Source organism: Myotis brandtii, unplaced genomic scaffold (assembly GCF_000412655.1).
Source record: "Myotis brandtii unplaced genomic scaffold, ASM41265v1 scaffold123, whole genome shotgun sequence".
NCBI classification, from domain to species: domain Eukaryota; kingdom Metazoa; phylum Chordata; class Mammalia; order Chiroptera; family Vespertilionidae; genus Myotis; species Myotis brandtii.
Window position 1 is genome coordinate 12,557,610 of NW_005354291.1, and position 27,704 is coordinate 12,585,313.

Below are 27,704 nucleotides of genomic sequence, written 5' to 3' on the forward strand. Positions count from 1 at the left end.
ATTTTCATATACATTTTACTAATTTTCTTTCATCTCTGACACTTCTAATATAGAGAAAGGGCAAATAGCAATATTAAAATATTTCCTCTAATTAATTCCCTTTTAATATGCACAAATTTTGTGCACCAGGTCACTAGTTTAAAATATAAAATGCTTACAAAAATCCTCCTGCATGTTTTAAAAATAATTTACTATCCTTCAGTATACATTGAAAACATATTGTATAGAAAAGTGTAAAATTCTACTTCTGAAAACATACTGTATAGAAAAGTGTAAAACTGTACTTCTGAAAACATATCATCTAGGGAAATGTAAAAATTTCACTTCTAAAAACATATAGAATAGAAAAGTGTAAAATTCTACTTCTAAAAACATATTGTCTAGGAAAGTTTAAAATTATTAAAGAGAACTGTTACTTTACTTGACGAAATCTATTTAATTTAGTAGTGCTGGGGGATTATTCAAATTAAAGTTTCAATGAATTTTAAAAACCAAAGACCAATAAAATTAAGCAAATAGGATTATTACTCACAAATAATTGGATATCCATCTCGGCTGGCACAGGCTGCTGCTAATATTCTTCCATTGTGAGAGAAAGATAGACAAAAACATCCTCGTTCTCCTGCATTTAGTGAGAAGAGGTGCTTGTTTGGGATACGGCAAGCCTAAAAAACATACATTTAGAAAACAAATTAAGAAACATTAAACTATGAAGGCTAATTGTTAATTCCAATGACTATAATTGGTTTTAAGTCCCTTTATGGTGATGAAGAGGAAGAGAAAAGCAAGTAAGCAGAATGATGAGAAACCCCACAGATTTATTTTACTGTCTAAAGAGAAAATCAATTCTCCATAAAATTAACTCAATTTATACTCCATATCTAACTAGTACTTAATTCACCTAAAATGAGTAGAAAATTTCAGTATCTGACACTCCAAAGCGGTCACTACCTTATAGCTTTTATATAACCACACAAAAAAATGTATTTCACACTCTTTTTTAAAAAATATGTATTTTATTGATTTTTTACAGAGAGGAAGGGAGAGGGACAGAGAGTTAGAAACATCAATGAGATATTTTACACTCTTATTCCATGACAGCAACTAATACGTGATTTTCGCTGAGCCATAAACTTGTTCTGAGGCCATAAATGCCCTTTAGGGCCTAGCTGAAACCCAGGATGCATAACTTCTCTCTCTCTCTTTTTTTTTTAAATATATTTTATTGATTTTTTACAGAGAGGAAGGGAAAAAGAGATAGAGTTAGAAACATCGATGAGAGAGAAACATCGACCAGCTGCCTCCTGCACATCTCCTACTGGGGATGTGCCCACAACCCAGGTACATGCCCTTGACCGGAATCGAACCTGGGACCCTTGAGTCCGCAGGCCAACGCTCTATCCACTGAGCCAACCGGTTAGGGCTAACTTCTCTCTTTTTATCTCTTAAAATAACCATCATTTGTGGCTACCTTCCAAAATGTATTTCCAAACTAATGAATCACTTCCTATTGGTTTCCGATTCACTGATTTATTAAAATTTCTTCATTAATTTTTATCTTCATTCCCTATTAGCAGATGAAACCAAAAATTTTCATGTATTAATACCTATTGTTCTCATTCTGCCTCTTCCAAACTTCAGTGAGTCTTAGTTCCTGTATTTCTTATTATTCTAAAGTTTAATTAAACATATTAGTATATTGGGCCCTTACTATATGCCAAGAATGTGGTACTTTATTACACATGTGTTTTCATATATTCATCACAGCAACCCTATGAGTGACCATTATTACTATACAGTGGGGCCTTGACTTACGAGTTTAATGTATGCCAAGAATGTGGTACTTTATTAGACATGTGTTTTCATATATTCATCACAGCAACCCTATCAGTGACCATTATTACTATATATAACTAATAAGGATTATTCAGAGGGTCAAGACCAGCTTAATGAGCCTCATCACAGACTATTAGTTCAAGGGCCTGCATTCTAGATAGGTACTAGGTTTTTCACAAGTAGTATCAAGATTTAGCAGCATTATTAGGAGGTAGCATTATGAGTAGCTACCTGAAAGGTGAAAAATTCAGTAGACATTTATTAGGTACCTAAAATGTACCAGGCACCATGCTACCCATTTTCCCCCTTCATTCTCCATCTGAAAAGGAAGATGAGGTTAAAAGAGGAAAAAACTGAAGGAAAAGTCAGGCGGTTTTACAATCAGATGCTGCTGCTCCCAGGAAAACTGCCTAACCACCTAAGCTAAAATCACTGAAAGCCACTATCATTTTCTTTGTATTCCCAGGGTTTGACACTGTATTTAGAAAAGCCAGTAAAGTTTCATAGCAATAAAGGGCCTCAACATGTTTGACTCTTTCCCCTTCTTTACTATCTTGTCAGTCACTAAATTATGCTGCTCCATTCTTTCTTTCTTATAGTCATCTCTTATTTTTCATTTTTGCCACCATTCTCCCAAGGTCAGACTCTTTCATCTCACATCAATGATTGCAACTGCCTGCCATCTGGTAGGTTTCTCTCATTCTGATGTATCCTACTTCAAGATCTCCTCTATGCCACTGCCAGCATCAATTTGTCCTAAAATATGATTGAGACAATGCTTCTCTCCTACCCAAAAATCTTCCATTAATATCTCACATCCCACACAATCACTAATTAGGCTATCATTCAAGACACTCCACAACGTGGGCCTGCCAATCTATCACACAGCCCTATCTCTTACAAACTCTCATTGCCAGCCAGCCAAGTTTTTGAGTGCCTGATGAATACCTCAGTCCTTTCCCATCTATTTACAACTTTGGCCCCAGATGAAATACCTTTCTCTATCCTTCTTCACCCACCCCTAATATGGCCATCCTTTAAAGTCTACCTCACGCCTGGCCAGTATTGCTCAGTGGTTGAGCACTGACCCATGAACCAAAAGGTCCGGGGTTCAATTCCCATTCAGGGCACATGCCTGGGTTGCCAGCTTGATCCCCAGTGGGGGTGTACTCCCTTTAAAATCAATTAAAAAACACACATCAAAACAAACACCAAAAATAACATATCTTTTATCTTTAACTTTTAAAAATGATTCTCTCTGATTGATGTTTCTATCTCTCTCTCCCTAAAATCAATTAAAAAAAATTTTTTTTAAAAAGAAAAGAATGTCAAAAGTGATGCAAAACACAGACAATGAGAAGGTCTGGGAAAACAATCATCCTTATGTATATACTGAATGTTTGCATAAGTTAAGATTTTTAGATAAACTGCATTGGTATTGGCTCAGACATAAAATAAACCACTCCAGTCTTTGTGGAAACAAGTAAGTGATTTACAAAACTGTATCAGCAATGCTTCTTGCTACTACAAAATATACTAACCAAGTAAGAAAACTTTAGTACAAGCTTAAATACTGCTCTACTTGTGGTAGAAGAATATACATGTACATATCTCCACCAAAATGTGATTAAGGAAGGAGCCAGGGACTGCAAAAATTTTATGAATCCATTAAAAAACATTTTAAAATAATAAAATCCATTAGGAGACATACCTCTTATAGATATAAAAAAATATGTGCTTTTTACTTCTTATGGGCTGAATTGTTACCCCAAAATTCATTTGTTAAAGCCTTAACCCCAGTACCTCAGAATGTAACAGTATTTGGAGAGAAGGCCTTTAACTAGCTCAGGGGTGAGAAATGTCCAGCCCATAGGGCGTAGAAGGCCTGTGAAATCATTTGGTCTGGCTCTGTCAAGGCATTATGGATGAGTTAATTAAATGTTTGACCAAATATAGCAGGCTAATTTTTAAGTTGGTAATTTTGCCCATGAACGATGTTATAAATATCCAAATGGCCCTTGACAGAAAAAAGGTTCCCCACCCCTGAACTAGCTGATTAAGTTAAAATGAAGTTGTTAGGGAGGGTCCTGGTTAGAAGGGGAAGAGACACAGGGATATACAGGCAAGGGGAAAAGACCATGAAAGGGCAGCAAGATGGCAGCCATCTGCCAGGCAAGAATAAGGCTTCAGAGTAAACCAACCCTGCCAATCCTCGATCTTGGGACTTCCAGTCTGCAGAACTATGAGTAAATAAATTACTGTTGTACAAGTCAAGCAGTCTGCACTTTTTTTTTTTTTAATGGCAGCTCTAGCAAACTAATAAAACTGCCCAGGTCCTAAACAAACAACCTAGATAGTGTTTTTATGCAAACGATAAACACTCTATCATTACTTGTCAAGTGAACTATTGTAAAGACAATATGTGATTATAAATAAGGATAATCTGAGAGTTTTAAATAGCAATCTAATTACTAGTAAATAAGTAAATAAGTAAATATCTAAATGAACTCAACATTAAACACGTCACCTGCCCAGGCAGTCGTTTCCACTTCACTACTTCCTTTGAATCTTCTAGTCCAGGTTCTATGTCTACTGAACTTGACTCACGCTGTTGCTCACAATACACCGGTTTACCTTTTTCCTCCTGAAGAGCCACCACAGAACGGTAAGATGGCTTTACCTAAATATGTACAGAAAAATATATATCATGTTAATTTTTTTCTCTTTCCTAGCATAGATGGTTTTTAAAATATTGAAACAGACAATATGGAAATGTTTTCAAAATGTAATCCAGAAAAAAATTCGACTTGGAAATGTAATCCAGAAAAAATTTGACTTTTATTTGCACATTATTCTAAATAAAGTGAAACTTGCTTGAAATTATTGTCCTATAACCAAAAAGCCTTAGAAGCTGGGAGAAAAGAGAAAAAAACAAAACTCAAGTGGTAACATGATACTGTTTGAATAACTCTGTTCCTTTGTTTCTGCCTCTTCACCAACACCTATCAGATGTTATGTCATGGCTCTGATATAAGATGGTATCTCTGGCTTTAATAACACGAAACTGTTACCATTAAGATCTAAAGTTTTTTAAATCTTTCATTTCTTAAAAATAGATTTAACTCAAATCAATGCAAACCAACTCTGATATCACAGTTTATAATATCAACTACAGAATATGCAACTGTCCTGAAATATGTTACAGCAAGTAAGACAAAAGCAAAAGTTTCAGCTCGTTTTAGGACATATTCTTTGCTAAGATCATTATAATTTTTTAAATTCAATGTATTGGGGGTGACATTGATCAACATGATCATACAGGTTTCAGGTGTGGGTTTCTATGTTACAAGACCTGTATATTACACCGTGTGCCCACCACCTTAAGTTAAAATCCCACCATATATATTAGGACCCCATATATAATGTCACCGTATATTAGGACCCCCTTCTAGATCATTATCTTCCATATATATAAAAGCCTAAGCGACTGGCTGACCGGCTGACCAGACTGGCCAATAGCTATGACGCGCACTGACCACCAGGGGGAAGATGCTCAACACAGGAGTGGAAACCACAGGCATGGAAACATGGAACAGACTGATGAATCTCAGAGGGAAGAGGGGAGAGGGGAGGGTGGGAAGAGATTAACCAAAGATCTTATATACGTACTAGAGGCCCAGTGCACGGATTCGTGCACCAGTGGAGTCCCTCACCCTGGCCTGCGGAGACTGGGCTGGAACTGGCTCTCCGACATCCCCCAAGGGGTCCCGGATTGCAAGAGGGTGCAGGCCAGACCAAGGGACCCCACCAGTGCACGAATCCCGGCCTCTAGTAATTTTAATATATGGAAAACAGCAGCAGAAATACTGTTTATAACTATTTAAATAATATTGTGAAAAATGTGCCTGTAAATCATGTTTGCAAACTATGGCCCAGGTCAAATCTATCCTGCTGACTCTTTTTATAAATAAAGTTTTATTGGAACACATTTTCAAATTGTTTTATTATCACTTACATATGTCTATGTAGCTACTTTCATGCTACAAAGACAAAGCTAAGTAACTGCAACACAGACTATAAAGTCTGAAAAGCTTAAAATATTATCTGGTCCTTTATTAATATTTGTCAACTCCTGCTTTACATGATTCTTTTATCTTTAATTTTTAAAAAACAGTATTATCACCATGGCCGGGTGGCTCAGTTGGTTGAAGTGCCATCCTGTACACCAAGAAGTTGCAGGTTTGATCCCTGGTCGGAGCACATATGGGAGGCAACCAATTTATGTTTCTCACATCAATGTTTCTTTCTCTCTCCCTTCTACTCTCTCTAAAATCAATAAAAAGACATCAAAACAAACACCAAAAATAACATAGACTCGGGTGTGGATTAAAAACAAACAAACAAAAACACCACAGTTTTAAAAAAACAACACATTTTTTCTAACAATGAAATCTATATTTATTATTTAACTCATTTAAGTATCTTTTAAGTATCAGCTATTACAGGATGAATACATCATCTCTGAAGGTAACTTTCTATTCTACATATTCATTAAAATAATTCTAGAGATCTTATCTTTTTAGAAATGGAAAACATGCTACTATTTAATCTCAACAACAGAGGACATAACGCTTACATGTGCTATTGACTTACACATTCTGGAACTTTCAATCCTCTTACAGTCACATACAACGTCGACGGATAATGATTTCTTGGACATTTTAACCACCATTCGAAAACCTCAACGACTTTTACATGGGGTCGAGGCTTAGGAGGTGGATAGTATAGCTGCAAGCGAAGTTTTGAATTGATGTTTATGTTTCCATTGGCTCCTAGAAGCTTAAAATAAGAATTCAAATAACACTTTATGTTCATTGACAATAAATAAATCAGATAAAGCAATAGTATATAGTCACAAACTCATTTTAAAAAGATGAATATGGCATACAGAAATTCCTTAAGATTTACAAAGCAAAGGAAACAACATTGACACAGTTGGCTAATCACAGTTCCAAATCACTTTGACAAAAGGTAATCCAAATAAACGACTTTTAAATTAAAATATTTTCCTGACAGTTTTCTTTTTGCGTATTACAACTTCAGATGGTTGATAAAAATTTTATATTTCTATGCAGAATGTTACTTTCCACATAGAAGGTGGTCAATATACCTTCAAGATAACAATGATAAAAATCAAATACATATTATTTAAACACAGATACAAATTTTCCATTTGTTTAGTATCAGTATTTTTAATGGTAAAATCTTATGGTTTTAATTTTTAAAAAGTCAAAACCGTTTTCAAATAGTAATTAACATGGCTAAACTTATTAAATCCATTCATTACATTTAAAAAATGTTTTAGTATACCTACTTAAAAAGGATCTAGTTAGCCCTGGCCGGCATGACTAGAACAGTGACTGGCACACACAAAGGGTTTAATAAATATTTGTTAAGTTGAATAAATGACAACAGAGTTGTGTGTTTCTTTTTTATGCTGTATCCTTACAGCCAAACCATGTACCTGGCACAAACTGGGCACTCAATGAATGTTTAAGAATCTAAATGAACATCACCCAAGCTTGAATTAGTAACTCTACCACTGCAATCTTACCTTGGATCATAACTCCTTATATGAAACCAAAGTAACTTGGGGAAAAGCAACCAATCAGATTAGAAGATTATTTTAAAGTGTTTGAAACAGAATAAAAACATACCTTTAGAAATGCCCAGGCAATTTTCCGAAAGCCACATTCTTGGTTTTGAATTTCAGAGTTATTCCTAATTTCATCCATGCTTAACAAATCAAGAATCTGTAAATAAGTATTTAAAAATTACTTCACAGAAGACTAGGCTACCTAAAATTTAATATTTTCTAATAATATATTATGAAAATGAAAAAATCACTTGTTCATTTTAAAGTTTTCCTTATAGGAAGAAAAAATATTTTCATCTAATTTCATTAACCTTTAAATTAATTGATACTGTTAGTGAGGTCCATTTTTTGACCACTTTATTAATAAACTAGAGGCCCGGTGCATGAAATTTGTGCACTGGGCAGGGAGGGAGGGGGGTCCTCAGCCTGGCCTGCACCTTCTCGCAGTCCGGGAGCCCTTGAGGGATGTCTGACTGTTGCGGAGGCAGAGAGGCTCCTGCCACCACCGCTGCGCTCACCAGCCAGGAGCCCGGCTGAGGGCTTCTGGCTGAGTGGCACTCCCCCTGTGGGAGCGCACTGACCATCAGTGGGCAGCTCCTGCATTGAGCGTCTGCCCCCTGGTGGTCAGTGCGCATCATAGCGACCAATCATTCTGCTGTTTGGTCGATTTGCATATTAGCTTTTTATGATATAGGATCTTTAATTAAGATTTATTTAAAATCCAAGACAAAATACTAGTTACCTTAAATATAGTCTAGGCACAAATACTAGTACACAAGATTTAGAATACTTAAACTTTGATCATTTTTTTAATGTATGAGAGCAGACTTCGAAGAACTGTTTATTTAAAAACTCATGGTCTTATTTATCTCTGGGTCCTTACTTGGATCATCTTCCTGAAATTGAGAATTTTCTTTTTGTATAAATGTTGTAATTAGGCTTCACAAGAAAATTTCTTTCACATATCTCCATCCTGTCTGGATGCCAAAGCTCATGGAATTATTACCAACCTGCCACAGTGGTTCTCAACCTTCCTAATGCCACAAGCCTTTAATGCAGTTCCTCATGTTGTGGTGACCCCCAACCATAAAATTATTTTCGTTGCTACTTCATAACTGTAATTTTGCTACTGTTATGAATCGTAATGTAAATATCTGATATGCAGGCTGTATTTTCATTGCTAAAAATCGAACATAATTAAAGCATAGTGATTAATCACAAAAACAATTTGTAATTATATATGTGCTTTCCGATGGTCTTAGGCGACCCCTGTGAAAGGGTCGTTCGACCCCCAAAGGGGTCGCGACCCATAGGTTGAGAACCGCTGTTGTAGGTACTTGTCAAAAAAAATTATCACTTTGAACTTACTGGTATTTATCAAAAGTTCAGCTAAGGTAACAAATCTTTATAGAAGAATGCTTTAAAAAATAATATGGACTCCACTCATCCCTATTCTTTATATTCTTAAACCTGTTTTCAGAGTAATACATGCTCAGTGAAAAAATACTGACAATATATAATATAATTACAAAGTAAAAACAACTTGTAATCCAGATACAGAGATGATTAACATTAACATCTACATGTTTATAGGTTTACACATTATCTAGACCTTTTCCTGTGCATTCCTAAATACTTCTATATTACTACTACAAATCCAATGTTATTTCATAAACTATTTTGATATGCTTTATAGTGGCTACCTCTTCAAGTCAATATGTATACATACTATATTACTACCACAGATCCAATGCTATTTCACAAACTATTTTGATATGCTTTATAGTGGATATCTCTTCAAGTCAATATGTCCATATACCATGTATTACCATAAATTAAATTAAATACCATAATTTATTTAACCAAACCTCTTACTGATTGAAAAGACATCTCTAAAAAAATTTTGCTATTATAAACAGTGCTTAAGTAAATACCCTTGCACATACATCTTTGTATAGTTGTCATTTTTCCCTTAGTAGAAATACCTAGAAGTGCAATAAATTTTAAAGAATTCTGGTAGATATTATCAAGTTGTCCTCAAAACACCCTCAAAAAGTGGAAATCAAAAATTAGTTTTGGCCCTAGCTGGTTTGGCACAGTGGATAAAGTGTTGGCCTGCAGACTGAAGGGTCCTGGGTTCGATTCCAGTCAAGGGCACATGCCCGGGTTACGGGCTCGATCCATGGTGGGGGGTGTGTAGGAGGCAATTGATCAATGATTCTCTCTCATCATTGATGTTTCTATCTCTCTCTCCCTTTCCCTTCCTCTCTGAAATCAATAAAAATATATTTAAGAAAAAAAAGTTAGTTTTGTAAACAATAACACATTATACTAAAACTTAAGAAGCAACCAAAAGTGTTTATAATCCAAGAATCTTTCTTAAATTTCATATTAGTAAAATATGAAAGAATACTATAGTAACAAATGACAAATTTCTATGACAAAGAAAAAATTCCTTGACATACAAATTATGTCACTTAAAAAAAATCACAGCTTTGCATAAATCATACATAACCAGATGTAAATGGTGGAATATTTGCTTCCTAAACACACATAGATCACCTAAAAGTTAAAGATCATAAAAACAGCCCTAACGGGTTTGGCTCAATGGATAGAGCGTCGGCCTGCGGACTGAAGGGTCCCAGGTTTGATTCTGGTCAAGGGCATGTACCATGGTTGCGGGTACATCCTCAGTAGGAGGTGTGCAGGAGGCAGCTGATCGATGTTTCTCTCTCATCAATGTTTCTAACTCTCTATCACTCTCCCTTCCTCTTTGTAAAAAAAATCAATAAAATCTATTTTAAAAAAAGATAAATATTTTAAAAAACAACAACAACAAAAAACCAACAAGTAACTACAAAAGCAATCATTGATTCTGGTCATGCCTTGCTTTTCCCATGCTAAAATTCCCCATCTTGCTTAAACTGGAAAATAGGTTTTCTCAACTTCCTTTTGCTTATGGAAAGAGAACATGGATTAGTTAAAAGAAATGTGATATTTAGGTTTAAACTAGCTTCAAATACAAATTACCTGCACTTAAAATTGGAATAACTGAGAAAAATCACTTTACACTCTTTTATTTCTTTTGCAGTAAAACATTAGAATAGCATGTCAGTTCAAAGGCCATTTACTCCATAAAGCTTTCCCTAACTGATCAGACCCTCCACTAACCTTCACATCCAAGAAGTTCTACTTCATTTGGTTATATATTACATTGTATTAGTCAAGTGATATGTGTATGTTCACCTTTTTCTCTTAGTAGTATACAAACTCTTAGGGAGTCTGATATTAAGTGAGTTTACACTCCGTGAAATAAGTTGAGAATGTAGAATTACATAGATACAGATTAGATTCAACACTTCAGTTAATAGTCCTGGCATTGTTGTAAGGATTAAATAATAGAGTAAATCCAATGGCTAAATACTTGCACTAGTAAATCCTCAGCAAATATGCTATTACTTGTATCTCTTACTTGTATCTCCACTGCATGTTATAACACTATAATAGAAACTAAATTCTCACACTACTTGGTTGTATATTAAACTACTAAAAACAATAGCTTACATTTTTGCTATGCAATTGGCCCTCTGTATCTGTGAATTCCACATCTGAAGATTCAACTAAACAGCACATCACAAATATTAAAAAAAAAATCCCAGAAATTTCCAAAAAGCAAAACTTGAATTTGCCATGCACTGAGCACTATGCTGAATCAATGTGAATGAAGTGATGTGTAGGCATACCCTGCTGCAGCCTATATGCAAATATAGGTTATAAAAGGGACTTCAGCACCAACAGATTTCAGTATCTGCAGAGGGTCCTGGAACCAATCCCCTGTGGATACCGAGGGACGACTGTAATAACTAAAAATTTAGTTTAAATAGCTCTATTTAATTCATACCTCAAAAAACAGGATGACTTTAGGGCTCTCATCAAAATCTCGAAGCAAATAGGCAAAGTTTTCATTAAATATAATTTGTTCTTCCCACTCTGGAAGTCTTGATTTTAACTGTTTAAAATCATATGGCTGGGTCATAATAGGAAGAATATAATCCACATTGTCTTTTTCAAAGTAAGATGAAACAGGCCGTTCACTGTTCAAAAAAAGATATTTCTATTAACACAATTCTTTATAAATTTGAGAATGTAAGAAAAAATAAAAATATATGGTATTCAAAGTGAGACAACTAGAAATAATGAATAGCCATGATTCATTAGGAAAAATTACTTTGATTGTCCATCTAGAAAATTATAAATTTTATGAGACTTGAAGTGGTAGTACTTCATTTTGCACTTACATACTATCAGTTGGTTTCACATAATTATTTTATTATAGAAATATAAAGTGAGAGGTATGACTATGCCTTCAGCATTCAAAGCTGGAATAAAGTACCTCCTTCAGAATCTTAAATGAGTTTGTCATAAATAAAATAGTACAGTATATTTAAATAAAAAAATGAACACAATAGGATTGTAAACCTTTCAAGGTTTATATGCCCTAAGACAACTGAATAAGTGAATGACCTTTTTGATAATCCTCATGTTTCTCATCGTTGCCATCTTTCCAAGCAGATAGCTTTTTAAATCTATACTAATAAAAGGGTAATATGCCAATTAGACCGGACATCTTCCAGACATCCTTCTGGACAAAGCCACAATGGCAAGGGCCGAGGCAGAGGCGGTCAGGCCAGAAGAGGGGAGCAGTTAGGGGGCGATCAGTCCGGCAGGGGGGAGCAGTTAGGGGGCAATCAGGCCGGCAGGGGAGGACAGTTAGGGGTGATCAGGCCAGCAGGGGAGGACAGTTAGGGGCGATCAGGCCAGCAGGGGAGAGCGGATTAGGGCCGATCAGGCTGGCAGGGGAGAGCGGTTATGGGCGATCAGGCAGGCAAGCAGGTGAGCGGTTAGGAGCCAGTGGTCCCAGATTCAAGATCAGTCCTAAACTGGCAGTTGGACATCCCCCAAGGGGTCCTGCATTGGAGAAGGTACAGGCCGGGCCGAAGGGTCCCTTCCCCCCATGCACGAATTTCGTGCACCGGGCCTCTAGTTCTAGTATAATTGTTTATTTTATTGTATTTTTTATTTGGGTCTTCAAGCACACATTAGCTATGGAAGTAATAGTAGGAATAAAATTCAAGATTCATTTATCTCACCTGAGATCCAGGTAACATAATAACTTCAAAACAAAAATATGAAGTTAGAAAACTAATGCATTTACAGCGCAACGTAAAAAGATTTACAATGCTAGTTTAATGCCATAAATTAGTCAATAAGCTTGGCAGAAACTCTATCGACTCTCCTCCACTTAAAATGAATCAATAAATTAACAGATGCTCTCCATTTCTTCTATAAAACATACTGATCGGTGTGAATTGTTGGTGAACACCTACAACTGGTAAACTGTTCTCCAATACAAATCCATAGCCCTACTCACATTGACTTTCAATGGCAGAAAAGAGGACTTCTACTATAGACATTTTCAATTCAATGGGTTGGCTGTACAATAAAAAAATAAAATTACCTATTATCTTTCTTGACATACTGACCAGTAATCTCATCAACTACATGAATTTTTACCATGGGGCGAGAAATCTTAAAATCTGACTTAAGTCGATCAGTTCGGTGAATGTAAACTCCCAGGACAAGGTCATCATCAAGCAAATATTTGGGATAAACTGGACTATCTCGACTTGTTATTTCATGAACACCATTATCACCCTCAGTGTCTTCATTATCATCTGAAACTACAAGTATGGAAGAAAATCAACACTGCAATTCATTTTTCCCACAATATACTCAACAATGTAAATTGAATTTTCATATAGCCTAATCTTAATGATTCATGGTTATTGGTCTTTGTTAATAAAGAAACTTCAAGGAAAAATCTCGACAAGCCCAGCCAGTGTAGCTTAGTTGGTTGAGCACTGTCCCATGAACCAAGAGGTCATCAGTTTGATTCCCAGTCAAGGCACATGCCCAGGTTGTGGGTCTGATCTCCAATAGGAGGCATGCAGGAGGCAGTTGATCAATGTTTCTATCTCCCTCTCCCTTCTTCTCTCTCTAAAAATCAATAAAAATATATTTAAACAACAAAAGAAAAAGTCAGGCAATATCAGACAACACTCTAAGAGTAAAACACTGCATTTCCTAATACATTAAAATAAGGAATCTTTATTTTCCCTAATAAGGACCAACAACAAAAACGAAAAAGAGAGCAAAGATAAAAATAATTTTATCTAGGTCTTTTCCAAGTGGAATATATATCACTCAATTCATTTATAACTGTAATTTACGCTTCTGAGAGGATGTAGTAGGTCAATGCTTCTGATAATAAAAACTTGAAAAGCCAAATGAATTAAAAAGACTTTATTTTTAAAGGCATGAAAAAAGTATTTTTTAAAGGCATGAGAAAAGTACAGAAACAATGTATGGACTAACATTCAAGGAAGGGAGATGCATTCAGAGGTAAGCTGAAGGACTTGCAGCTATATTTTTATATAAGAAAAGATTAATGACTAGCTGCATAAATTATTCTCACAAATAAAAAAGACAGATAATTCCATTAAAAAATACACTGAAAACTTGAACAAATTTACCAATGAAGAAATCCAAGTAGTCAAACATGAGGAAGATGCTCAACTTCACTACTTATCATGGAAATCAAATTAAAGTCAAGATGAAATATACACAACTAAAAATGGCTAACGTTTCAAAATATTAACACCAATGTTAGTGAAGATGTAGAGCAATGGAGGCTCTCAAATACTGCCTGTATCAATTGGTAAACCAACTCTGGAAAAATGGGACATACCTATTAAAGTGAAAAGTCCACATAATCTATGACATAGTAACTCTACTCCTAAGAATATGCTCAATAAAAATATATACATACGCTTGCCAAAAGACATGACTAGATATTCATTACAGCTTTATTTGTAACCACCTAAAACAAGAAACTCAAATGTCCATCAATACAATAGGTAAATTAATTGTGTTATATTTATACAATGGATATCTATACAGTACAAAAACAGAACTGATGATGAATAAGTTTAACTACATGCAACCATAGTATAAATCTCACAAAAATAATTTTGAGTGAAAAAAGCCAAAAAAAAAAAAAAAAAAAAAAAAAAAAAGAAAAGCCGAAACCGGTTTGGCTCAGTGGATAGAGTGTTGGCCTGCGGACTGAAGGGTCCCAGGTTCGATTCCGGTCAAGGGCATGTACTTGGGTTGCGGGCACATCCCCAGTAGATGTGCGGGAGGCAGCTGATCGATGTTTCTCTCTCATCGATGTTTCTAACTCTCTATCTCTCTCCCTTTCTCTCTGTAAAAAATCAATAAAATATATTTAAAAAAAAAAAAAGAAAGAAAAAAGCCAGACACAAAAGAGCAGAGTATTTATGATTATATTTATTTGAAAGTAGAAAAGCAGGCAAAAATAAACTATGTGTTTATTTTTTATGTCAAGACAGTGTTTATATGCCAAGATAGTGTTTGCTCCTAAAGGGCAATGAACTGGAAAGGGACTTGAGAGGACTTCTGGGTGCCAATGATGTTGTTTTTTTATTTGGATGATGATTCTATATGCATATTCAGTCTGTAAACATTCACTAAGTAGTATATTTATAATATGTACACTTTTCCAAAATTTAATTACAGAAACCATAAAACATCATCAATTGCATAATCCAATGAATAAGTACCATAAATTCTGAAATTGCCTAGGATAGTGCCAGTTTTTGGCCAATTAAATAGAAACTGAAAACAACAACAACAAAAGAGTGTAGGAAAAAGGAAAGAGTAAAAAGTAAAGGAAAATAAGAGGAAAGATATGAGTAAAGAGGAAGATCGAAAGCAAGAGGGAAAAGGAAAAATGAGAAGGACATAAGCTAACCTAGGCTGAGGAATTGGGAAGACCCCATGTTTGACAGAAGCATGCAGCCTCAACATCTGAAATGTTTACTGGCTGTTGACCATTTACAGCTTTCAACTATGAGTCTAAATTATTTAGGGTTCTAAACTCAATGGTAGAAAGAAGAAATCTATGCTATAATAGCAACTACAACGTTAATGTCATTCTAGAGTTGAATTAAATTAAGTCAGGAATTAGAGATGACTCAAGTAGATACTAACTTATCACAGAGACACACAGTCACAAATAATGAACTGTTTTAATCTAGATGAATATAAGAACAAGTACCAAATATTCTATATTAGATTTTTAAAATTACATCTTTGTAAGATTTTTAGTTTTAAGGACTGAAAGTTCTAAAATCAATTTATTTCTACCAAGGAACACATTTTTCAATTAATCGGGATAACAAACCTGCTTTAGGCTTCTTTTTCTTTTTCCTTGGTTTGAATTTTGTCTCATCTTGCATGCTGTCATCTACATTTTGTTCCACAGTGGTTATTTCATCATCTTGATGATTATCTGAAGTAACTGTTCCAACTAGACTTTCCTTCTTTTGTTCACCTTGAATTGTGTCATCAAAGGGCAATGTCCTACAAGTATAACCGAAGTATACGTCATTACCTATATATTATCATTATTCATACTGCAGCAAAGTGAACAGTGACTAGAGGCAAGGATAATCCTAAAATCAATATTATTTCCAACTAGGAGATACATACGCTTTCTTTTGCACTAAAATGGTTAGCTGTCAAACTAGACATATGGATATTCCCCAGGAGTCAAATTAAACTAAGCTCTAAACATCAGGGGGAAATGAAATTGTATTTTATGAGCAATGGATCTGTTTTTACAAAGAATTGATCAAAGCATCCTCACCTTGCTGTCAAATAAAAGACGACATTTCTAAATTACTTTATTTAAAAGCAAAACATGTGTTCTCAGTTTGTTCTGTTTTCAAAAGGCTTCAGATATTCAACCTTTCATTTCTAGTTAAAAATTGCTCGTTTTCCAGTTGCTGGTGTGCCACTACATTTTCAGAAGGCTGAAAATGAAAATGTGCATCAGATTAACTAATAAATAGTAAAAGGGTAGCATCCCAGAAGTAAATATTGTTGTAGTGAGAAACCAGCCAGTAAAGTTTGTAATTTATCAAGTAAAAAATATCTGTATCTAAATAATCAAAAATTGACTTCCATTATATATAAAATTATATGTCAATAAAGAGGTTGAGAAATAAAAAAATTAAAAAAGATTTCAATTAGTCATCTCATAAAGCCATATTTTAGTACATCATCAAATACTATTACTTAAAGAAAACAATACCCTTTGCATGTCACTGTTATATCAACCATGGCTTTATTTAAAATTTATGAACTAAATTTATTTATTTTATTTAAAAATATTTTCATTGATTTTTAGAAACTTTAAAATTTATGAACTAAATTTATTTACTTATTTTATTTAAAAATATTTTCATTGATTTTTAGAAAGAGGAAGGGAGAAGGAGAGAAAGAGAGAAACACCAATGTGAGAGAAACAACGATCGGCTGCCTCCTGCACACCTACTGGGGATCAAACTGGCAACCTCTCAGTGTGCAAGACGACACCCAACCAACTGAGCCACACCGGCCAGGGCCATGAACTAAATTTATCTAATAGTGAGCATGGCTTCCCAATTCATATGGTAGCTATGAGAAGAAAACTTATAATATACTGTGGTAACAGCCAATGAGATGGCCCCCAATAATCCCCGCCTCCTACTATTCATAGCTTTGTGTAATCCCCTTCCTTTGATACTTCTAAGTAGACAAGTGTATAACAGATGTTATGAATAGGATTAGATTCCAAAGACTGTGAATTCTCTCTCTGGAGAAGCAAATGCCCACTGTTGTGAGTAGCCCACATTAATAGGTCTGAATAGCAAGGAACTGATGTCCCTGGCCAAAAGCCAGTCAGGACCTCAGACTCCCAGCAGTCACATGAGTGAGCTTAGAAGTGGATCTTCCAAGGCTTCCAACAGCAATGTCATTTGGCAGATCCTCCCCGACCCAGTCAAGTCTTGAGATAACTGCAGCCCCAGCTGATATCCTGGCTGTAGCCTGTGAGAGACCCTGAGTCGGAGACACCCAGTTAAGCCACACCCAGATTCCTAATTCACAAAACTGATGCGACAATAAACGCTTGATGTTTTAAAGTGCTAAATTCTGGAGTAGTTTTTTGTGTGTGTGGTTTTGTGTGTGTGTGTGTGTGTGTGTGTGTGTGTTTCAATGCAGCAACTGATAATAAATATACTAGCATATCCCTCTAGCAACTCTATTTGCCCTCTCTTTGTTACCACTGGTTATCTAGCTTTTGATAAAAGGGGAATTATTTTTAGATGAGGACATTAAGGAAAACTGTCCCTGCGTGCCAGGCAATAGTTGAATACTGAATGCTCCCACTTCAAGGTGCTTACCTAATATGGATTTACAGAAAATAAATTATGGTAGTTAAAGGACATGTTTTATTTTATTTTCACCAAGCAGAGACATATTATATGAATATAGGCACAATTCACACTGTATATGCAAGCATACATATATAAGCATCATATACAGAAAAAGAGTAGAATACCAAATTGCTAATACCTGTAGTAATCATGTCTGGATGATTGGATTGTTTTTATATTCTTTTTTTCTGTATGTCCTACAATGAGCAAATGCTATTTGTATAAGGGGAAAATGCTATATTCATATATCCAAACAGGTATTTATAACTCAAAAAAAGGGGGAGTAATCCAGTTTGTATTATTTAAAAAGCAGATGTAAGTGAGTAGTTAAGGGTAGTCTTTGGAGCAACACTGCTAAGGTTTTGGCTCAGCTTCTTACTGGTTCTGTAACATAAACCCTTCAGTTTTCTCATCTACAAAAGATAATATTACTATTCCCTATAGGGTTGTTATAAGGAATAAATGAGTTAACTTTTATAAAACGTTAGCTGTTATTGCTGTACTGGCAATGTGTCCAAATGAAAGTCTTAAGAATTTTCTTTGTGAAACTACAGATATCATTTAAAGCTGAAAATAATAGGGGTTTTTTTAAGAAGACATTTTATATTTACGAATATAAAGTACCTTGTTTCAGCATCAGGCAGGATTGGAGCTTTCTTTTTTTTCTTTCTTTTTTTTTCACTGCTCAATTTGTCATCATGCAAGCAAGTATCTGAGGGAAAGTCAGTCAACTGTTCTTTGAGTTTCTTTCTTATTTTCTTCTTAATCTCCTTTGCCATTTCTTCGGCTACCTGGAGCTGGTATACTTGCTTCAGTTGTTCTTCCTCATCTAAATTATTTCCTTTTTCTTCATTTGCCATCTCACTTCTGTGATCAGCAAAACCTGGCTGTAACCTCATCTGAACTTTCTGATGTAGAAAGTCCACTTTCTCAGAAGTTTCCTGCTCCATTTCTTGTGTAGTCACCTGGCACATTGTTTTTGTAATCTTATTTGCCTGTTCTTGATTGTCTTCCTGTACACTCCCTTCATCACCTGGATTTTCAGTTGCTGACTGTGGATTGCTTGGTCTGTTTTTAATGACTCGCATGCTCTTCTTTGTCTTATTAGTGTTAGCAGCAATTACTTCATCACTTTCAGTTTCTTTAATTTTCCGAGGATTGCTTCTAAGAGTGTCAAGCTAGGAGAAGACATAATAACAAAGTTTCAGCTAAGCATAGTTTAGTTATGCAAAGATAAAACACAATGATTAGTGTTCAATAATGTGTAATACTGGAAAATTATATAATATTTTTACTTGAACAGTGACATTCTAGAGCACCTGATAAGAACTCTCCTAGTTCATTCTTGCAACGTTAGATTGGCAATCTCTGAGGGTAACTTCTGATCAAATGAGTTAACATGTGAAAAAGTCCTTAATGACTTATAAGAAGTTAATTGCTCAAATTTCAAATGCTATTTCTTCTTTGGCAGAATGATCCATACCCTAATAAAGAGAAGTTGGTAAAAGGGCCTCTGAGCTAACTTCAGGTTCCCCATCAGAAAACATGCACAGGTCATTTATCTTGCTTCATAATCACATTCTAAAACCAACAGTGTATAGCTCTAGGATCAACCTGCAATTAGTCCAAATGTATCACTGAAAATACTGCAAAGATTAAATATTACCAAGTTAAATCAAATGACAGACGAAGCACACACCAGTACCTCTTTCCCCAATCAAAATTATTTAAAGTAAGATATTTTTAATATAAAAAAGGCTAGAAATCAAATAGGAATGTTACTAGTAATAAAATAAATATTTTCAGAAATTTCCTAAGGATAAAAAGCAGGCAGGGTTAAATCTATTAAGAAACTCCCAGAGAATACCACAGTCCATAGGGAAAGATTTCCCCAGAAAAAAGTCTGGAGAGGCCACACACTCAAAGTAAAGAAATTACAAAGTGAAGGAGAGGATAAGGCTGAGGGTAACCAATTGAGGAGTTGGGAGGTACAACTCTGTCCCCCACCTCCATTTGTTAGATGGTGACTTTCACTAAGAGGATGAAACAGCTGAGCACAGAGAGATGCGGCAGCATGCTTCATTCACCAACAGCAGAAGCTGACTTTGTTGAATACAACCAACAGGCAGGAGAGAGAGATACTTACTTAGAAAGATGACTAGACAACTAAAAACTAACAAACATTGAAAGAAAGTAGCACAATTAAGAAAAAGCCACCAAATCCAATAAAACAGAAATATTAACAATGAAGGAAAATGAATAGCAGAAACAAAGTAAGAATTTAAAAAAATTCCAAAGCATGCTGGATGTAAAAACAAACAAGAAACAAACAAAAACACTGCAGGTGTCAGAATTAAAATTCTGAGTGACAGAAATAAAAGTTTAAGATATGTGTTGAACAAATCAACAAACGACAAGTGCTGGAGAGGATGTGGAGAAAAAGGAACACTTGTGCACTGCTGGTGGGAATACAGACTGGTGCAGCCACTCTGGAAGACAGTATGGAGTTTCCTCAAAAAACTAAAAATGGAACTCCCATTTGACCCAGCAATCCCACTTCTAGGAATATATCCCAAGAAACCAGAAACACCAATCAGAAAGGATCTATGCACCCCTATGTTCATAGCAGCACAATTCACCATAGCTAAGATCTGGAAACAGCCTAAGTGCCCATCAGTAGATGAATGGATTAGAAAACTGTGGTACATCTACACGATGGAATACTATGCTGCTGTAAAAAAGAAGGAACTCTTACCATTTGCAACAGCATGGATGGAACTGGAGAGCATTATGCTAAGTGAAATAAGCCAGTCAATGAAGGAAAAATACCACATGATCTCACTCATTCATGGATAATAGAGACCATTACAAACTTTTGAACAATAATAGATACAGAGGCAGAGCTGCCTCAAACTGATTGTCAAACTGCAGCGGGAAGGCCAGGGAGGGTTGGGGGCAGGAGGGAGGGGGGTAAGAGATCAACCGAAGGACTTGTATGCATGCATATAAGCATAACTAATGGACATAAGACACTGGGGGGTAAGGGCGGCCAGGGGATTGTCAAGGGCGGGAGGGAAAAAAAAGGACACATATGTAATACCCTTTGTAATACTTTTAGCAATAAAAAAAAAAAGATATGTGTTGAAAACAGAATGGATAAAACCAAACTGCTAAAGATGGAAGCCAATATCAAAATGAAGAATTCTCTCAGAAATGCATGAGCTTATCAATAAAAATTGAAGTTCAATTTTTGAAAATTCCCATATTTAAAAGTAGTTAGAAAATATCTAATATATGTGAAAAGACAGAAAAAATGTTAAAGGAACTAGTATTCCTATATACAGGGGGGCAAAAGTAGGTTTACAGTTCTTCATATGGAAAATACAATAATTAATAAACAATACAAGGATAAACTTTGTATCAAATACAACTATAAACCTACTTTTGCCACACCCTGTATATCTTTTTTACCATTTCTAAGACTCTTTTGATTACCTAAAACATAGTTCCCAGTCCTATCTATTCTTTAAGGATGAATTATGAAGCTGAATCCTCAAAAAAAAAAAATCTTCTTTAGTCTAATCTAATAAAAATAATTTTCCTTTTAAAAAAGGAAATATATGCTTCAGTTAAAAAAAATTTTTTTAAAATACAAAACAACAGAAAATACTTACAGAGAAAAAGAAGACCCAAATCTCAACTCTAGTTGCTTCACATACTGCTAATCATTTCAGAACCTTATTTTTGTCTTTTCTATGAATATATTCATACCTAATAACCTTGGATTTCCATTATGTTAAAATGGGGCATATGTAAATTTTTCTTTCTACTCTCAGTGAAAACCAGAAATGTAGTGGCAATATTATACAAACTATGAGGAAAGTAATGAAGGAAATAGTCTGGAAGAGTTTGTACAGAATTATTATTTCTTTCTCAAATACCAGGTAAATTTAACAATGAAGCCAGCTGAAAAAACTAGCCACCTAGTTTTCCTTGTGGGCAGGTTTTTAACTACAGATTCCATTACAAAACACACCACAATATTTAAGTTATCATTCTCTTTTTGAGTGAGCTTTGGTAGTTTGCATCCTTCAAGTAATTTGTGAATTTTGTATAAGCTGCTAAATTTATGATCATAAAAGGTATTCATAGTAATTCCTTATTATCCTTGTAAGGTCTGAAACATCTGCACTGAAATGAATCCTCTCTGATATTACTAATATTGGTAATTTTTGCCTTCTTTCCTTTTTTCCTAATTCATCTTTTTAGAGGTTGTGCAGAAAGGGGTTAACTCAGATCTGGGTTGCTCAAAGCCTGCAAATCCTAAGACAGGCATGTTTTCAGGACGAGCCCTTGGCAGGATCCAGGGAACTGAGCTGAGCCCTTGGTATGTTGTGCTTGATAAAGGTGAATGAAAACAAGAATCAACTGAAGGATATATATATTCCTCACCTGAGGAAATGCTTAGAGAGAGGAAGGGATAGTGAGAAAGAGAGAAATATGGATGTGAGAGAGGAACACTGATCTGTGGCCTTCTGCATGTGCCCTAACTGGGGATCGAATCTGCAACCCAGATATGTGCCCTGACCAGGAATTGAACCAGAAACCTTTCGGTACTCAACCAACTGAGCCACTCTAGCCAGGCTGAAGGATATTATTAATAGCTGGAGAATCTAGAATATTTTCCACCCTTTAAAGTTAATTTAACATACAAAATAAAATTTTTTAGAAATTGTCATTCATAGAAGCAGATATCACCTCAATGAAATAAGTTATAAGAATAAAATGAGATAGGAGAAACTCAAGATGATATAAGTTAGACAGTGATAATGAACAAAACATATTTAAATTTCTCCCAGGAATATTCCTTCTTTTGACGAGAAAAATATTTCTAAATATTTTTCCTAGGCTACTTATCTATGAATGAAAAGATACCTTGAATGCCCTGGCATTTGCCAAAGGAGACTGTGTAGATTATGCTTAGTCACCTCACAACTGTCTGTCCCTCCCCAACATCTAAATTGAACGTTAGGTAAATGTACTATCCTCTGTCCATTTCCTGAGCATATCTGGCTGGAAATGCAAAAGCCAAGTTCTGACAGTGAGAGAAAATGTGAGGCTCTACTTTGACTGAGTCCATAAAAATATCCTGCAGACAACTGTTTCCAGCATTCTTTCTGTTTTTGACCAATGGACACCACCTTGCCCAAGGGGAGGGCATATACCAATATGCAATGCTCCATCCCCTGAATGTCACTATTCCCTACCATCCTGTATAATGGTACCACCAGAGGAAGCATTCTATTTTAAGACAGTATGCATTAGGGGAGACCTCATCTTCCCCATTCTGCCAGTAATTCTAAATTGGCGTGCAGTAGTACACTGGTGTACTATGAACCTCTCACATGTGTGTGGCTGGTTTCTAGCCAAGGTTAGCACTTATTGTTGCCTCACTTGAGAATATACAATGCTAGTGTACACTGATGTCCACCAGACAGATTAAAATAAACAAGTCACATGACAATACAGAATAGGGTAAATTTGCTATAAGTGAAATGTAGGATGTCTACAACTCATTATTAAACTACTGCCCTCCCGCCCCCACCCCAAAAAAACAACAACTATGTACCAATTATCAGAACATGCATGAAGTGTTTATGTGTCTGTGCACATAACAGACTGTGGTCAAAGAAGTAAAAGGTGCAACTGAAATAATGAGATAAGTCTGAAGACTAACTAGATCTGCACTAATTGTGGATACTATTACAGACTTTTTATTGTACCCTGGAAATCAGGTTGTAGCTAATTGCTGACTTAGTATTGCTTTGAGTTCTGTATTTTTAATCCTTCCAACTGTGCTGTCAAAAATTCTATCATTTGAAGTGTACCTCAAGTACAAAAGGATAATTAGTGCCTTAAGTTTTCATGGATTATCTGAAGATATTATGTTCTAAGTTGTTCTGAGTTAAAGATTTTTATTTTCTTCAAATATGTGTAATATGGCTAGTTTTGATTTTCCCCATTACCCCCTTGTCACTCTCACCAGTTTGTCTATGTTATTCTTGTAGGACAGCACTCAATGCTGAACTCAATATTCCAACAGTGATGTTAATTCTAATGTAAATTTCATTTTATCACGTGTTATTAACCATGATATAAATTTACTGTTTTTAATTTCCAAAGTTCCTTAGAGTTTTAATATGAAAAGTCCTAACTTTATGCAGATACATAAGTCACCATTATCAAATAATCAATTACTCACTGAGATTTTTTCTCCAGACGTGCCAATATTTTTCTTCAGTTTTTTTCTTTCGTATATTTGATTATTGTGAGTCTTAAGCAATTCCTCAAAATGAACTTCGGTTTTTACTTTGGCTTCACTCTCAACTACAAATAATGAAGACTCATGTCATTTTCTAAATAACTCTACTATAACATAGCTACATTATTACGTGAAAGAATACAGTCTTATAAGTACCCACATGAGTTCTCCAGCTACATGAGAACAACTAACCAGTCCTTTCTTCTTAAAAAAACTTTTCTTTTGGCTTTGATGACACCACACTCATCTGTATCCCTCTTACCTTTTGGTTTGCAACCTCTAAAAGTTTCCTTTGATAAGTTAACTTTTTACTTATGATGCACAGTAGCATCTATTACTCTTAGTTATATGGCCTTAGCTTAGTTAGTTAACATTTCTAAATGTCTTCCTTACATGTAATATCAGAATGCTCTTATGTCAAAGATCATTTTCCATGAAAAACGGCTAACACTTGCCTAGTCAATAATCAACATTCAACAAATATAAAAAATTGAAAGTTGCTTTTTTCCTTTAAAATATAAATCAAATCCTGTTATTCTCTTACTTAGGACCCTGTGAGTTTCCCATTTCACTTAAGACAGAAATAAAACAAGTCCTCCCTCTGTGCCGCAGGATTCATACTTCCTGGCCTACCTACCTCTACAGCTTCAAATCCAGACAAATGTCCCCTGAGATCCCTACATTCTGGCCACACTGCCCTTCTAGATCCTCTGTCAGAACAAGTTCCTCCCTATGTGAGGCTGCTTCTTGGTGGTGGACGCTTCTCGCATGGCTGGTGTGAAGCTGCCTGTTTAATGATACCTCTAAAGTAGAACTGTTACTGACAACTTCATCTAAATTTCTCCACTTCTCAAGCAAGCAGACAATTCTTTTCCTTCACAGCACTTAACCCAACTTGAAACTGTGTAATTATTTGTGTATACCTATAAATAAATATACCATCTGTGTCTTCCACTATATTGTGTGGTTTACAACTATAACCTTAGCTACTATTATGGAGTTTGGCATAGAATAAATACTCAAACATGTATTAAATAAATGCTGAATGAATGAATGAATGAATGTCCCAGAGGAGATGTTGGCAAACAAGGCCTGCATGCCTGTCACCTGTTTATGTAAATAAAGTTTTATTGGAACAAAGCCATGCCCACTCTGTTAAGAATTGTTATGGCTGCTTTAGTGCTTCAATGGCAGTGTTCAGTAGTTGGAGCAGAGACCAAGCTTAAAATATCTACTGGCTTGCGTTTTAAGAAAAAGTTTGCCTCTGACTGTTTAGAATAAAACATCCATTTTGATGATTAAAAAAGAAAACTAACCATATGTTGTAATTATTATTTACTTTGTCCAGTTGAGTCCTAAACTGCCATCCATTGAATACATGCTAACCTTCATTACCAACATCAAGTAGAAAACTTAATATCAAACTCTCAAATATCTCTAAATGTTAATATCTGGTTGATAACATCTATCTTATTCATTAATCTGTTAAAGCACCCATTAAAATAATCCAAACTTTAAAATAAATAAATTGTATTGTATACATACGTTTCATAAAAGTCTCACCAGTGGGCATAATCTCAGTTTTATGGAGAGCACTGAGTTGCAATGTAAAGCATTAACTCACTCAGGATCCTATTAAAACAAAGAGGATTCATTTGGAATATGGAAGTTCCAAATAAAAATTATAATACACTCGTTAGGCAAAATGATGTCATCAGGTTTATACCAATTTCTCTTACCTCAATCTTATGTAAATAACTTGAATACATTTGAATGAGTTTAGAGTCCAACATAAAGTAAAGCAAATTGGATCACATTTGAATAAAATAGTCACATATTTGAAATAAAAGTTTAAAAAATTGAAAGGCAATAAACATGTAACTTGGTATGTTACACTTTTTATACACTTTTTACAAAGTGTTTCAAGTAAAAAAATGAACATTGCAATGTACCTTTAAGAAACCAGATTCAATCTCAGGATTGACTTTCCCAGGAGCACACACACTTCTGTTAGTCAAGTCGGCTTGTGGGGAGCACATTCACAGATAATGAATTTAAAATCACTGAACCTGCCACTGAAAATGCTGCTGCAATAGAGAAGGTGAGCACAAGCATTCATCCCATCTTTCTCAAATAAATATGTAGGTGTGTGATATTGTAAAGTGTTTCAAGTAAAAAAATGAACATTGCAATGCACCTTTAAGAAACCAAATTCCATCTCAGGATTGACTTGTTAGTCAAGTCGGCTTGTGGGGAGCACATTCACAGATAATGAATTTAAAATCACTGAACCTGCCACTGAAAATGCTGCTGCAATAGAGAAGGTGAGCACAAGCATTCATCCCATCTTTCTCAAATAAATATGTGGGTGTGTGATATTGTGTATCAAAACTATGGGTAAATTCAGTGTGTGTGTGTGTGTGTGTGTGTATATATATATTTTCCTGAACATATATATATACATAGTGTATCAATACAACTAAAGGGCTATTGTGATGACTAAATACACAGAGAGCTTGACCCAGCTGATTTTTTGCATTGAGTTGATAGAGTAATTTGAGTTAACGAGCTCCTTAACGAGCTCGGTCTCGGAACGAATTAAACGCATAAGTCAAGGCCCCACTGTATATATATATATATTCCTGAATTGCCAACTTTACTTAAAGATGGGGGTGTTATATATATACATATACACACACATATATATATTTTCCTGAATTGCCAACTTTACTTAAAGATGGGGGTGTGTCCAAAACAAACATTAATTCCTACATTAGAACACAACATGTGCAATAGTTTTATTGATTTTTTAGAGAGAGAAGAAGGGAGAAGAGAGAAACATCAATGTGAGAACCTAACATAAATCAGCTGCTTCCTGACAGCCCCCTACTGGGGATAGAGCCCAAAACCTGGGCATGTGCCCTGACTGCAATGGAACCAGCAATCTTTTGGTGCAAGGGTGAAACCCAACTCACTGAGCCACACCAGCCAGGGCCAAGATGCATATGTTTCTAAGAATAAAACTAAAAACGTTTAAAAGAAAAGGAAAACATTACTTGGGTCGGCTCAGCAATTATCATTTTCTTCCGGTATTAAGGTACTTCGGACAGAAAACTCTGAGAAGAAATGCTAACAAAAGAAAAGAGTGATTATATAAATACACCTCATTATGTGAGTTAGGTAACAACTAAGTAGTACACAGGCAAAATAAACATCCCTAAAGATTAAGGGGAGGAAAAGTTGTGAGGTTTGGATAACTCTTTAAAGAATTTTATAGCACAGGGGGGAAAAATAAACAAAAACCCTTTGTACAAAATTCAATTAATAAATCAATGATAGTCTACACAAATAAACAAGATTCTAAACATGGTTTAAAAATACTCTTGGTATTTGAATTATTTCAAATATCTTTTTAAAATTTACCATAGTCTTAAAAAAACTACGTGATCTTCTTCCTGAAAGCTCAGTGACAGCAATCATTAATGCA

At 35.2% G+C, this 27,704-nt stretch overlaps 1 protein-coding gene across 22 annotated transcripts in view; it reads right to left on the minus strand.

The window, feature by feature from the left end:
- AHI1 (Abelson helper integration site 1) overlaps positions 1–27,704 on the minus strand; it is a 218,305-nt gene that overhangs the window by 190,041 nt on the left and 560 nt on the right. For 20 of the 22 annotated variants that reach the window (XR_001360698.1, XR_001360699.1, XR_001360697.1 and 17 more), the window contains exons 2-12: positions 27,274–27,346; positions 25,763–25,849; positions 24,158–24,282; positions 18,520–19,073; positions 15,819–15,997; positions 13,011–13,233; positions 11,394–11,586; positions 7,554–7,649; positions 6,490–6,675; positions 4,364–4,516; positions 533–665 (exon numbers count right to left, since the gene is read on the minus strand). Coding sequence is in view for 19 of the 22 variants with exons in the window: in XM_014533844.1 (XP_014389330.1) it covers positions 533–665; positions 4,364–4,516; positions 6,490–6,675; positions 7,554–7,649; positions 11,394–11,586; positions 13,011–13,233; positions 15,819–15,997; positions 18,520–19,073; positions 24,158–24,282; positions 25,763–25,790 (1,870 nt within the window). In the remaining 3 variants the exon portion in view is untranslated. Of the gene's footprint in view, positions 1–532; positions 666–4,363; positions 4,517–6,489; positions 6,676–7,553; positions 7,650–11,393; positions 11,587–13,010; positions 13,234–15,818; positions 15,998–18,519; positions 19,074–24,157; positions 24,283–25,762; positions 25,850–26,169; positions 26,336–27,273; positions 27,347–27,704 lie in introns of those variants that run through there. The other 2 variants (XM_014533846.1, XM_014533845.1) reach the window with 2 other exon arrangements.